The sequence below is a fragment of the Mchenga conophoros genome, linkage group LG17, assembly GCF_057382185.1.
Source record: "Mchenga conophoros isolate Kocher_MC1m ecotype Shallow Benthic linkage group LG17, M_conophoros_male_GT1.1, whole genome shotgun sequence".
In the NCBI taxonomy this organism is placed as follows: domain Eukaryota; kingdom Metazoa; phylum Chordata; class Actinopteri; order Cichliformes; family Cichlidae; genus Mchenga; species Mchenga conophoros.
The window spans coordinates 4249178-4261736 of record NC_140542.1 but is presented as its reverse complement, the minus strand read 5'-3'; the positions used below and the strand labels follow the sequence as shown (position 1 = coordinate 4261736).

Here is a 12559-nt window from a genome sequence, read left to right as displayed (position 1 = left end):
ATAATAAAAGTAACAAGGTACTATAGAAATTCAGTCTTTTATTGGTAAGTGTGGCAACAGAAACTTTAACCAAGGTTTGGGGAAAAAAATGTTTACAACAAGACACGTTATTTTCTTTTAACAGCAGTTGATTCATTTTACACAGTAACAAATATCTGGCAGTTCCTGAAAATTAGCTTACACATTTTGATTATTTAGTGTTGCATTTGTTATAAAATTGTCAAAAGAAATTTGGATCTCATTTAGGGACAGAATTCAGTTACAGGAAGGAAGGACATTTTATGTAGAGAGGGGGGGAAAAGTACAAGAAAGTATGTCCTAAACTACCAAGATGAAACGCTGATTTTACTGTAAGAGTGAGTTTGAGCAGCACATAGAGAAGACACCTCAGAGTGACCGGATTATACAAGTTGAAACAGACGTATGAACAGACTGAAGGTTATGCAAAGCCTGTTGAACTCAGAGTGAACTTACACAGCTATGTGCAGAGTGATAGGGCAGTGGTCGCTCCCCATCGCTTTGTTGCGGATCTTGCTGTCGCACAAGCCCGGCAACAGAGAGGATGACAGCACAAAGTAGTCGAGCCTCCAGCCCACGTTCTTTGAGCGGGCATTCATCATGTAGGTCCAGAAGGTGTAGGCGTTGGTCTGCTTGGGGTAGAGCTCGCGGAAGCTGTCGACAAAACCTGCCGCCAGTAGCTGGCTGAAGCCTTCGCGCTCCTCGGGGGTGAAGCCGGCATTTTTCTTGTTCCCCTTGGGGTTCTTCAGATCGATCTCCTGGTGAGCAACGTTGAGATCTCCACACAGCACCAGGGGCTTCTGCATGTCCAGCTCACTCAGGTACGCCCGGAAGTCCACGTCCCAGGTTTTGCGGTAATCAAGGCGAACAAGGCCTCTGCTAGCGTTTGGCACATATGCCGTCACCAGGTAGAAGCTGGGAAACTCGGCAGTGATGACACGGCCCTCCTTATCGTGCTCTTCTTTGCCTAGAATATTAGTCAAAATTAAGTCAGTTGCTTCACCAGTACTTAAACTGTTTGTATAGGTTTAATGTGTTGGTAAAGCATACTAAAAATGTCTCTGTTGGTTTCATCTAAAATTTTATACTGATAAGGCAAAAACATTAGTTTTTCAAGAGCAGGAATCTGGTAATCACACAATGTGCTCATTATGGGAGGACCTTCTAAACTACCAATGGGGCTTCATGCTAAACAGTCCCTATTTGCTGTTATCCACTAATAATTTAAAATAATCATTTACTTCAAACATAGAAGATTACACATCTTTAAAATGTTGCTGTACATGTTTTTTTTGCCATTTCTAGGCACCATAAATAACTAAGCAGAACACAAAGTTCCCCCTTACCAATTCCATAGGTCACTTTGATGGGTTCAGTCTTGCAGAGCATAGCCACCCCACTGTAACCCTCCTTGTCACCTGATGCAGCCCAATACTTGTGAGGGTACTCAGGCATTGAGGTGATTTCAGCAGGGAGGGCTTTCTCTGCACACTTTGTCTCCTGTAGGCATAAAATGTCTGGATCCTCCTCTCGCACCCACTGGGAAAAGACAAATGTGCTTGTTAGTATCAGTCAGTCTCAAAACTAGCTAATTAATGCTTCTCCAGACAGCAAACTCACATCCAGGCCCTTCTTTTTAACCCAGGCCCTCAGCCCATCCACATTCCACGACGTGATCTTCATGTTTGCGTTGCGTCCGTCTTTGCTGGTCATTTTGTCAGGAGGGTCATCATACAGTATCGGAGCCTCTGGTTCCTTGGCTGCCTTTGCTTTCTTTGAAGGAGCTGTGAAATGAAAGACAAATAGCACAGGGTTGGATAATAGATGATGTTGGAAAATCTATCTATAGTAAAGGAAAAATCCATTTCAGTTCATCAGGGCATGCTGGTAGTACCAGAGGCTGTGTCATTTTCTCCTTCCGCAGCTGCCTCTTCTGCCTTCTTGCCCCTCTTCATACTTGAACTCACTCGGACGGCAAGCACACCTCGCAGACACACAACACCACAGGCACCGCTGAAAAACACAACAAGAACCATTTAAGTAATGCATCTGTTCAGTGCACAAAGGTCAAATGCTGCACCAGTATGCAGGACACACAGGAAGGAATCTCATACATAATAGAAAACAATCTCAACATTGAGGATTTGTTGCGTTTCCACTTTTATGTCTTTGTGTACACGTAATCAGCATTTTAAAATGTAAGCCACAGCAGTCTGAAACAATCAACGCTGTATATTTTTATATATTTTATTTATTGTTTACTCTATTTAATTTGTAAAATGTACACACACACACACACACACACACGTAGAAAAATATTTAGTATACACATCCAGAAATGCATATACTATTATATATTGTACATATATTTATTAGTTTCAGATGTAGCCATTCTTGTATTTTGCTTGTTTACATTATTGTATTTTGCACAACTCTGTTGCTTGTGAAGCTCGCACACAAGAATTTCACTCACATGTGCTGTACCAATGTACCTGCACATGTGATGTGACAATAAAAGTGATTTGATTTGATTTTGATTTGATTTGATCATCCTGTGTTCTGGATAATTGCAACCAGCTCTTTTCTGAATCAAGACAAATTCAGAAAATCAGCGTTAGTTCAAGTTTTAATTCAAATAAATTAAAACTAGATTGATTTAGCAGAGCATTTATATAGGTTGTTTGGCTGAATACAGAGCTGTAAACATGATTAAGGCCAACAAACTAGAAACGGAAATTAAAGAAAAAAAACAATAGAAGGAAATGGAAAAGGTTTCAACACTGTAAAGGTAGCAGGTACACCAGAGACGTCTTGAAGAAATTTCACCAGTATGATCGGCAGTTGCTGACTTATGTTATTATATTCAAAGATGCTCAGGGATACATTCAGAACCTTGCGGAGCGTCTTAACTACATCTGAAATGTATTATTAATAAAAGTAACTAATACTGGACAGATGCTGCTGATATCAATGTTTATGTTTGACAGTTAACAATTTGGATAAAATTAAGTCCTTCTATCGCATAAACATACGTAAAACGAAAATAAGCGAACATAAACACAGTGCAGAGGAGCAATAAATACGTACAGTAAGTTTTTCTAGTTCTCTCTGTCTGTATGCCGAGAATTAGACTTACAATGGCCGACTTCAATGTGACTATTTACATCCTAATCACATTTTCTGACAAAGCGGAAGCGAGATGAGCTTTTATTTCAGTGCAAGTCTCTGGTTGAGTGCTTTAAATTCAACACATTGTAGAAATTGGCGACCAGCTGATGTAAAATTAATGCATGCATATAATTTAACAGCAACAGAATGAGCTATTAGGAAGTTTGCCATGTTAAACAACAAGTTTAGCTAAAAGCAGACTGTGCTACCGCTAGCCTTTTCTCTCTGACAAAGAAAGCATGCGGCCTACGCCGAGAATGAATGGAGAATAAGCAGCCAGCTAACAAGCTTTCCTCCGAGCTTATCTGATTATCAACGAATGCAAATGCGCTGAGAATAATTAGCGTCTTCATTTCAAACACGTTTCGGTGAAAAGACATGCAAATAACCTTACTTGCACTTTCACAACAGGATGTAAAGCCCAGACAACTGCTGCTTCCCAGGCACTCCCCCCCAAACACACACACAACACACGCGCCACAGCACAGCTAAGACTTCTGTCCACGTGCTTTGCTGAACTACTGACTGTCTAAACACATGCCTGAAAATTACCGAGAAAAATTCCACATTTGTATGTCTTCTTGAAAAATAAATACGTACTTGCTGCTGTAATGTACACAGTTTATTACCGTGGCATGTTAGTTAAGTAAGGCTCTGTTTTTACGTTGTCTTATGTTAAGGGAAAATGTTAAGGCAAAATGGTCTGTCAATCCTACCAGTGTTTGGGTCCTCTGGGCTTCGTTATGGAGGAGCTGAGCTACAGAAATTAGCCCAGCCAGTTAGGTTTACGTGCGTAAAAGTTAAAGCGATATGAATTAAGATTAATGTGACCTACCGAAGGAAATTTTAAAAAGTAGGTAAATATATTTTGTTTTCAAAACCGCATCACCATAAATTTACTTTTGGAAAAAAAAGTCGGTCTGTTCTCTGGCGGTTAGCATAGGAGCTAATTAGACAGCTATCAGGATGCTTATGCTTTGGTTCTTTTAGAATAGAATTGAATAGAATGCCTATATTGTCACTATACAGTTGTACAATGAGATACAGAGCATCTCCTACTCAGTGTAAACATGCTGGGGGGAGGGGGGGGGGGGTACAGTTCTGCAGCGCTATGTACATATGGACAGTATTAACAAACACCCAGCACGCCCCTGCGGGCGGTTTATCCTTCAAGCTCGGGTCCTCTACCAGAGGCCTGGGAGCTTGAGGGTCCTGCGCAGTATCTTAGCTGTTCCCAGGACTGCGCTCTTCTGGACAGAGATCTCCGATGTTGTTCCCGGCATCTGCTGGAGCCACTCGCCTAGCTTGGGAGTCACCGCACCTAGTGCTCCGATTACCACGGGGACCACCGTTACCTTCACCCTCCACATCCTCTCGAGCTCTTCTCTGAGCCCTTGGTATTTCTCCAGCTTCTCGTGTTCCTTCTTCCTGATATTGCTGTCATTCGGAACCGCTACATCGATCACTACGGCCGTCTTCTTCTGTTTGTCTACCACCACTATGTCCGGTTGGTTAGCCACCACCATTTTGTCCGTCTGTATCTGGAAGTCCCACAGGATCTTAGCTCGGTCATTCTCCACCACCCTTGGGGGCATCTCCCATTTTGACCTCGGGACTTCCAGGTTATACTCGGCACAGATGTTCCTGTACACTATGCCGGCCACTTGGTTAACACACACACATATATATATATATATATATATATATATATATATATATATATATATATATGTATATATATATATATATATAATGTACAATATACAAGACGTAAGTAATATGTAATAAATAGTGTTATGTATATACAGTTGAGTATTGCACATGGAATTGGTATAAATAGTGTTATGTATACGTTATGTTGTTAACGTATGTTATGTTTACGTATTGATTGTCCGAACGTTTAATGTGGAAATATGTAGGTTAAAGGTGTATTATCAGGGTTAAAAAAATGCGCGCAATAACATGTTATCTGCATAAAAATGTTTGCTGCTAAATAATTTGAATCTTGAATTTTGGTGTTGATTGTATTTGTGTTGTGGTCAAGTCAAGTCAAGTGGCTTAGGACCATCCATCCATCCATCCATTCGCTACCGCTTATCCTTTTCAGGGTCGCGGGGAGTGCTGGAGCCAATCCCAGCTGTCATAGGGCAAGAGGCTTAGGACCATATAATAATAAATATGTGCGTGATGAAAGTTGGGCAGCTCGACTTTATATGCTCATATGGGTCTGACCCTTTCACTCCTTTGATTTTTTTCCGTTTTGTACATAACTGTTTTTGGGGCAAATAAAATGCAAGTAGGGATTAAAACCGCAGAATTAATGATTACCGGTGCTGGAAATACTAGCGCTTGATGCAGTGTTTTGATTTTGTTGCCACGGGTACCCACAAAGCAATGCGTGAAAGTCACGTGGTCTGTCAATCTATCCGGTTGTTCAGTCTGACGTCACTAGCCGTGTCTGGGTCTAAACTCCGCTGCAGGTCCATATATCAAACGATCACTATGGCATTACTGAGAGTTGAAAAACTGTCTAAAGTCTTTCATCTTTAATAAAATGATCAGTGTCTGCTCTACCAGGCGTAACAATTGAGTTTAACATCCAGGCATCCATGAAAACGGAATTTATGACATTTAACGGAGTTAGAAGTTAGCAGGGAGTTAGCTCGCTAGCTTCTATCTAAATACAATATAGCATGTCCTGACTGCGGGGTTTTGGAAACAAATTAAAACGTACAGCTCTGTTATCACTTCCAGCATAAATGAAGACAGAAAACTAAACAGCAGTGACGTTTGTAGGGTTACTGAAGTTGGGCTAGCTGGTATATAATGGTGTGCTACGTGACCGCTAGCGACACAGGTATGTTAGCATAATATAAACAAGCTAACTTTTTTTCCACTCGATAAAAGTTAACGTGAGTGTTCTCGGTGGTCAGAAACAAATGTAATCGCATGGCAGGATGCTGTAAAAGGACCAAACTTCAACCAGGAGAACAACTGAGATAATCAATCCACAATACGAGGTTAGTCATTCATATACTGTTGCATGGGCTGGGCTGTAGTTACATCCTAAGGTTTTAAAAACTGAGCTTAAATAAATGATTAGCGGTAATAAAAGCCGAGGGAGGTCAACAGTGATCACTGACTGTTTTAGGAGCTTTTTGAGATCAAATAGAAGAAAATACATAACATTAAACATGTTAACAACACAAAAGCCATATTAAACGCAGACAACTTTAGACCCGGAAGTAGGCTTCGTGGCGTCATCACTGAACAACCGGATTGTTATTTCAACCATGAGCACCGCAACACCAGACAGAACAGCACGGTACAGACACAAGACAGTGCAGACACAACAGTGCAATAGAAAAGGGCAACAATGACAGTGGGTTGTGCAAAAAGTAACTTGCTGTATGAAGGTGTGTGTATGAGATTGTGCAGATGAGTCCAGTATGAGTGTTCTGACGGCTTGGGGGAAGAAACTTTTTTGCAGTCTGGTAGTGAGAGCCCGAATACTCCGGTACCTCTTGCCAGAAGGCTGCAGGCAGGGTAAAGAATGTGTGTGAAGGGTGCATGGGGTCCTCCACAATGCTGGTGGCTTTGTGGATGCAGTGGGTGTGATGAGTGTCTGTGCTGGAGGGAAGAGAGGTTCCAATGATCTTCTCATCTTTTCTCACTATCCGTTGTAGGGTATTGCGATCTGATACGGTGCAGTTACCATACCAGACATATTTAGATATGTGGATGTCTAGTCCAAAAATTTCCAGTATAATCTGATTTTGTTTTATTGTGCCTTTTTCTTGCCTGTAATAGACTTCTAAGAGAGATGAAGGGTTTAAATGAAAAGACACTATAACAACACAGTGACTTCCTTCTTTCTGAAACAGTTTTTTCTGCAGCCATGACTGTAGTGATTGGATTTGAGGGCAGTGCCAATAAGATCGGCATAGGCATAATCAGGGATGGGGAAGTGCTTTCCAACCCCAGACGGACTTACATTACACCTCCGGGTCAAGGTAAGTTAGAGTTCCTCTAAGATATTAATGATAACTCCAACATACTGCTTATATGAAAATCTGTTAGTTGACTGCATGCTTTTTTTTATATCTCAGGGTTCCTGCCAAGTGACACAGCCAGACACCACCGTGCTGTCATACTAACCGTCCTGAAGGAGGCGCTGGAGCAAGCGGGGCTAAAACCTGCAGACATCGACTGTGTGGCATACACCAAAGGTAATATAAAAGATTTTAACTTTCAGATGTCTGTCAAAAATTTATCCAAACATGTTCTCATCAAATAAGGGTCATAGTGAACTTTAAATAACTGAGAGTTGATTGTTTGTTAACAAACAAATGTTAGTTTTATATTGTAAGTTACTCAAAAATGTCACTAATTTCTGTGTGCCATTAAAGTTCAGACCTTCGTTAATGAAGAGCTCCCAGTCAGAAAAAGGATAGCTTAAAGAGATAGGGGATTTTTCCTAATAAACAAGCCAAAGAACATTTGTCAAGCTCCACAGTTTATAAAGAAAATGGATCATGTCAAAATTTCTCTTATTTGTCCTTCCTTTGACAACTATGACAATTATTAAGGCCTGCTTTAAGAAACACATGCTTATCTGACTTACATCTTACATCTTGGGGTTTTTTTTTAACTATGACAGAGAGAATATAGCTTAGGGCTATAGCAGCTTTAGACTCTAAGAACATAACTAATGGAGGGTTCAAAACCACCTGATCCAGCCCTAGTTATCAACTATAACAAAAAGTAAGTTTAATCAGACCCTGAGGAGTCTGAGAGCTGAAGGCTCTGGCTCCTATTCTATTTTTATAAACTCTAGGAACTTAAATTAAGCCTGCAATCTGAGAGCAAAGTGCTCTGTAGGAATATTATTGTACTAAAAGGTCTTTAAGATATGAATTGAAATAAAGGGACTGTGATTCTTGACTGATGTCTGTAGAAGACCAAACCAATAAGTTGTTCTCCTTCAGGTCCTGGTATGGGTGCACCCTTGGTGACGGTGGCTCTAGTGGCACGCACAGTTTCACAGCTTTGGGGAAAGCCGCTGCTCGGTGTGAACCACTGTATCGGACACATAGAGATGGGACGACTTATCACCAAAGCCAACAACCCCACCGTGCTTTATGTTAGTGGGGGCAATACACAGGTTGGTTCCTCCCTGTAAGCCTCATGCAGAGCTTTTTGGCACAGAACATCTGCACTGCATTTTCTGATGAGCAGCTGTCAGCTAAACAGCAGTATATTTGAAGTAGAAATGCAGTTTGAGTTTTGTTCATCCTGAATTTTGTGCAGGTTATTGCATATTCAGAGCGGCGGTACCGAATATTTGGGGAGACCATCGACATTGCAGTCGGCAACTGTTTAGACAGGTTTGCCAGAGTTATTAAGGTTTGTGTCATACTTCTCAACATGAAACCATCAAGTTGCATTTCACTTAGTGCAACAGATTATCGAAGTAATCCTACATCTATGAAACGATTTCTACACTCAGATTTCCAATGATCCAAGTCCAGGCTACAACATAGAGCAGATGGCCAAAAAGTGAGTGAGATCACTGAATAGTTGTGAATATTTAGTGTTCTTTATGTCTTTTAATTTTTTTTATGTTTATTCTAAACTTTGCTTTCTCTCCACATTGCCAGAGGGAGTCAGTATGTGGAGCTGCCATATACAGTAAAGGGCATGGATGTGTCCTTTTCTGGCATTTTGTCCTACATTGAAGTAAGTCCTTTGCTCTTCTGTAAAGTTGGTTGTGTCATATTGATTGAGTTATCTCAAGGCTACTTTTGGTTTACGTTCTTTACATTTATATTCCTTCCACAGGACGCTGCTCATAAGATGCTGAGCTCTGGTCAGTGTACATCAGAAGACCTGTGTTTCTCACTTCAGGTACAGCATAGCGCCTTTATACACACGAAAGTCAGAAAGTTCATATTTTGGTTACGTGGAAAACATTTGATCCAGTTACCTTTGGTGTCGCAGTGTAGTTATCCTCTGATAAAACACGTTAAAGGAGTTTTTCTCATTGACTTTATAAGATTGTCAGAACATATTCTGAAACAAAAATGCTCCTTCTCATTTCAAGTGCAACTGGAATGAAAAGGAGCAGCTGGCATCTTCTGGCAGCTGGTTTACCAGGTTTTGTACATTGTGTGATTTACTGAAAAGTGTGATTCAATTTGTTTAAGGAGCGGCACAGAGGAGGTTTCACACTTTTTTAATTGATAAAATAAACTAAAATAAAAAAAGAACAAGCTTTTCACACACACTGATTTGAACATAAAGTCCTTTTTTGAAAAGCTTGTTCTTTTTTTATTTTAGTTTATTTTATCAATTAGTTTTAGCGAGAGTTACGAGAGTTTTAGCTAATAGATTAATTACATTTTGATTACTGAAATGATCAGTTGAAAGCAGCACATTATTTGAATTGTTTAAGATGATTAAAGCATACTGGATTATCAAAATATTTACCTCTTGAATTTCTGTTAATCAACTACTTGTTGCAGCCCTGATTGGTGTGTTGGCATCAGTGATGTCAGTATTTCCCATTAGTATTGCTTCTGTCTTTGCAGGAGACATTGTTCTCCATGCTGGTGGAGATCACAGAAAGAGCTATGGCTCACTGTGGCTCCCAGGAAGTGCTGATTGTCGGGGGCGTTGGCTGTAAGTATATCTGAAACGATCAGCTGCAGCTTATTCTAAAATATTAAAGCAAATATGCTGAAGCATTTAAGTTTTTGCAGTCATTTTGTGTGCGCTACTTTTACTGTTATGAAATGCTTTGCAATCAGAGTGTAAGGCTCGATTTTATCTGTAAAGAAACGGGAACACCAGTTTTCTTCTGTGTAAAATCCAACAGAATAAAATGACTTCCCACAAGCAGTAAAGCTGTCTACATGAACTTCAGCAATTCTAATTATTATACTCTACAGCGATGGGATACTGTCATTGCCTATCCCTAGCCTGGTTGAGGAGTTTAAATGTGCAGAAGTGAGGCCTGAGATGTCACTCATGGACTCCCACGACCCCATAGTGAGAGGCACTGCTCCCACCCTAGCAACGGGGAGGAAGTGGACCCCAGCCACATCTGTGCTACAGGCGAAATCCGCTCTTCGGCATCGTGACGTGGTGGGTCACGTCCAACAGGGCAGAGGAGGATAATGGCCGAATCACTCGATGAATCCAAGGTCCACTACTGATGATGTGTCCCAAATTTTAAAATGATAAGCTAGATCAGATCTCTAATCCCTAAACCTAACCAAGGAAGGAAAATGGCAGATTAGCCTGGGTAAAAGACCGAAAGTTGAGGCACACAACGATGCGTGCTGCTGACAAAGTTTCTGGGCTGCCTTTCCATCCCTCAAGAGTCTCTCCATCTAAAGCAATGCATTCTTATCAGGGACTGTAACATCTAGTCCTTCTTACTGATTCCAAGGTTCGTTGTTTCTAACTACTGTTTGTTTATGTACTTATTGTTACAGTCACCCAGGAATGCCTTGGATCCCTTAAAGTCTAAGCCCATTTTTGAAACTCCTCTCTGTTTACTGTTGCTATGAATGGAAATGAGTTCACGCTCTCAGAAATGTGTTTATCTCATGTTCCAACCACAGGTAATCTGCGTCTGCAGGAGATGATGGGAGTGATGTGTAAGGAGAGAGGAGCAAAGCTGTTTGCCACAGATGAAAGGTAACCCAGTCTGCCCAACACTCAGATCCTTCACTTTCATTTCCATTGAAACTTCACTAGAATTAGTTTCACTTTTACACGCACGAGCAGCAGTTTGGTCCTAAGACCGAGTACAGCATACTCTCACCCGCCCTACTTTTAAGAGTTAATGTGTTTGTTATTTTCAAAGCTCTGTGAATTCCAGGTACCGTACAGTCATGAAATTTCCTAGCTGATTCCACAGTCAACTGTTAGTGATATTTTAAGAAAGTAGAAATGATTGGGAATGACAGCAACTCGGACATAAAGAGGTAGGCTACATATAATCACAGAATGGGGTCAGCGGCTGTTGAGCCACATAGTCAAAAATTTCCATAGACACACCAGAAGGTCAGAAGCTGTTATAACTGCAAAGCCTGTGGATTAAGAGTTGGATGTCACTCAATCTCATATGTGTGTGAAGGCAGATGAGCAAATACTTTTGGTTATAAAGTGTACCATTCATAGCCACAAAAACATCTGATGTATGAAGCTGTTCTTGTGTGAACACATGCAATGGAGCTCTTCATTGTGACTTTTTCAATTGGTGTGATAGGATGTTGATCTGGCTGAAAGATGCAGATAACAAAGATCAGTTTGTTGCCACAGATTTTGCATTGACAATGGAGCGATGATCGCTCAGGCCGGCTGGGAGATGTTTCGGTCTGGTCAGGTGACAGAGCTAGAAGACTCATGGATCACACAAAGGTAAGGCTTCATAGACCTTTTCAGTTGTGATTTACGGTAATAACCCACCATAGAATCACATTTATGTTCCTTACTCATTATAGGTCGATTATATGTCTGTATGAGTTAAAGTGGCTGTTGGGTTTAAAAGTTGCTAATCCTGACTCTAGGATGGAAAAATTCATTCGTATTGTGTTTGTGTTCATATTGCTGTGCTTGCAGTAAATGACCATGGGTTTCTCTCCTGTTGCAGGTATAGAACAGATGAGGTGGAGGTGACATGGAGAGACTGACTGCAGCACCATCATTTTGTGGTCTGTTGTGACACATTTAGCGTGGTACAGCGGGCCTCAAACATAACACGGCAGCTCTACAGATGAATACTTTTCTGTACATCCAAAACCTGATCTCATCACATGTTTGAAAAACTATTCAAACACATCCAAGAGACATACTGCTGTAACATGGTCCTTCATGAAAAATGTCTCAAACGCTCAGACTGTAAATTAGTTCAGTTCCTGAGCTATGCTTCACTGGTTAAGGCCTTTACACACCAACAACAAAAAATGCAGACTATTAACCAGGAAGACTGCAGGTTTCCATTTTGAAGGGTTTATCCAGACAGATATTTGATATCAAAGGAGCTGGTTTCATATTTTTAGTGCCTAACTAACATTTAAACAGCTCACACACAGAGCTCGGTGTTGGATTGTATGAAGGAGTAGCTTTGTATTACCAAAAATTTTACTTTTCTTAAATTTCCCACCTTTGTAACTTTAGGTTCTGGAGATGTACCCGCAGAGGCCCTCTCCCAGAACTTGCTAGTATAATTTCTTGCACATTTGTGCTCTTATGTACAGTTACAACAGAAAGTTTCTCATGAAATAAGTGAGATTTTCAACCCTGTGAGGTTGCCAGCAGTAAATGACAATTTGTATTGAAATAAAGAGGATTAACAGATCCA

General features: G+C 40.7%; 2 protein-coding genes across 5 annotated transcripts; one reads left to right on the top strand and one right to left on the bottom strand.

Annotated features, from left to right (window-relative positions):
- Nucleotides 1-21: 21 nt before the first annotated feature.
- On the bottom strand, nucleotides 22-3717 carry apex1 (APEX nuclease (multifunctional DNA repair enzyme) 1). The gene is made up of 5 exons (XM_085252106.1): nucleotides 3581-3717; nucleotides 1913-2031; nucleotides 1639-1802; nucleotides 1365-1557; nucleotides 22-985 (listed from the first exon to the last, which is right to left on the bottom strand). The coding sequence occupies exons 2-5, from the start codon at nucleotides 1971-1973 to the stop codon at nucleotides 471-473; spliced, it is 933 nt and encodes a 310-aa protein (XP_085108232.1). The 5' UTR covers nucleotides 1974-2031; nucleotides 3581-3717; the 3' UTR covers nucleotides 22-470.
- A 195-nt stretch (nucleotides 3718-3912) lies between these two features.
- osgep (O-sialoglycoprotein endopeptidase) lies at nucleotides 3913-12559 on the top strand. Of its 4 annotated transcripts, XM_085252104.1 has the most exons (13): nucleotides 4993-6043; nucleotides 6120-6206; nucleotides 7071-7199; nucleotides 7296-7415; nucleotides 8175-8350; nucleotides 8497-8592; nucleotides 8696-8745; nucleotides 8847-8925; nucleotides 9028-9093; nucleotides 9777-9867; nucleotides 10815-10890; nucleotides 11518-11616; nucleotides 11849-12559. In XM_085252104.1, the coding sequence occupies exons 3-13, from the start codon at nucleotides 7085-7087 to the stop codon at nucleotides 11886-11888; spliced, it is 1008 nt and encodes a 335-aa protein (XP_085108230.1). In that variant the 5' UTR covers nucleotides 4993-6043; nucleotides 6120-6206; nucleotides 7071-7084; the 3' UTR covers nucleotides 11889-12559. The 4 variants fall into 4 exon arrangements, with proteins under 4 accessions (XP_085108227.1, XP_085108229.1, XP_085108230.1 ...); XM_085252101.1 differs by lacking the exons at nucleotides 4993-6043; nucleotides 6120-6206 and adding an exon at nucleotides 3913-4039; XM_085252103.1 differs by lacking the exons at nucleotides 4993-6043; nucleotides 6120-6206 and adding an exon at nucleotides 3913-4043.

Excerpts from the sequence above, each read along its gene's own strand:
- apex1 (XM_085252106.1), bottom strand. The coding sequence starts at position 1,973 with ATGAAGAGGGGCAAGAAGGCAGAAGAGGCAGCTGCGGAAGGAGAAAAT. Across the intron at positions 1,803-1,912 it reads AGAAAATGACACAGCCTCTG|CTCCTTCAAAGAAAGCAAAG; the intron begins GTACTACCAGCA and ends TTCATTTCACAG. Across the intron at positions 1,558-1,638 it reads TTAAAAAGAAGGGCCTGGAT|TGGGTGCGAGAGGAGGATCC; the intron begins GTGAGTTTGCTG and ends GTCTTTTCCCAG.
- osgep (XM_085252101.1), top strand. The coding sequence starts at position 7,085 with ATGACTGTAGTGATTGGATTTGAGGGCAGTGCCAATAAGATCGGCATA. Across the intron at positions 8,746-8,846 it reads ATAGAGCAGATGGCCAAAAA|AGGGAGTCAGTATGTGGAGC; the intron begins GTGAGTGAGATC and ends CCACATTGCCAG. Across the intron at positions 10,891-11,517 it reads CTGTTTGCCACAGATGAAAG|ATTTTGCATTGACAATGGAG; the intron begins GTAACCCAGTCT and ends TTGTTGCCACAG.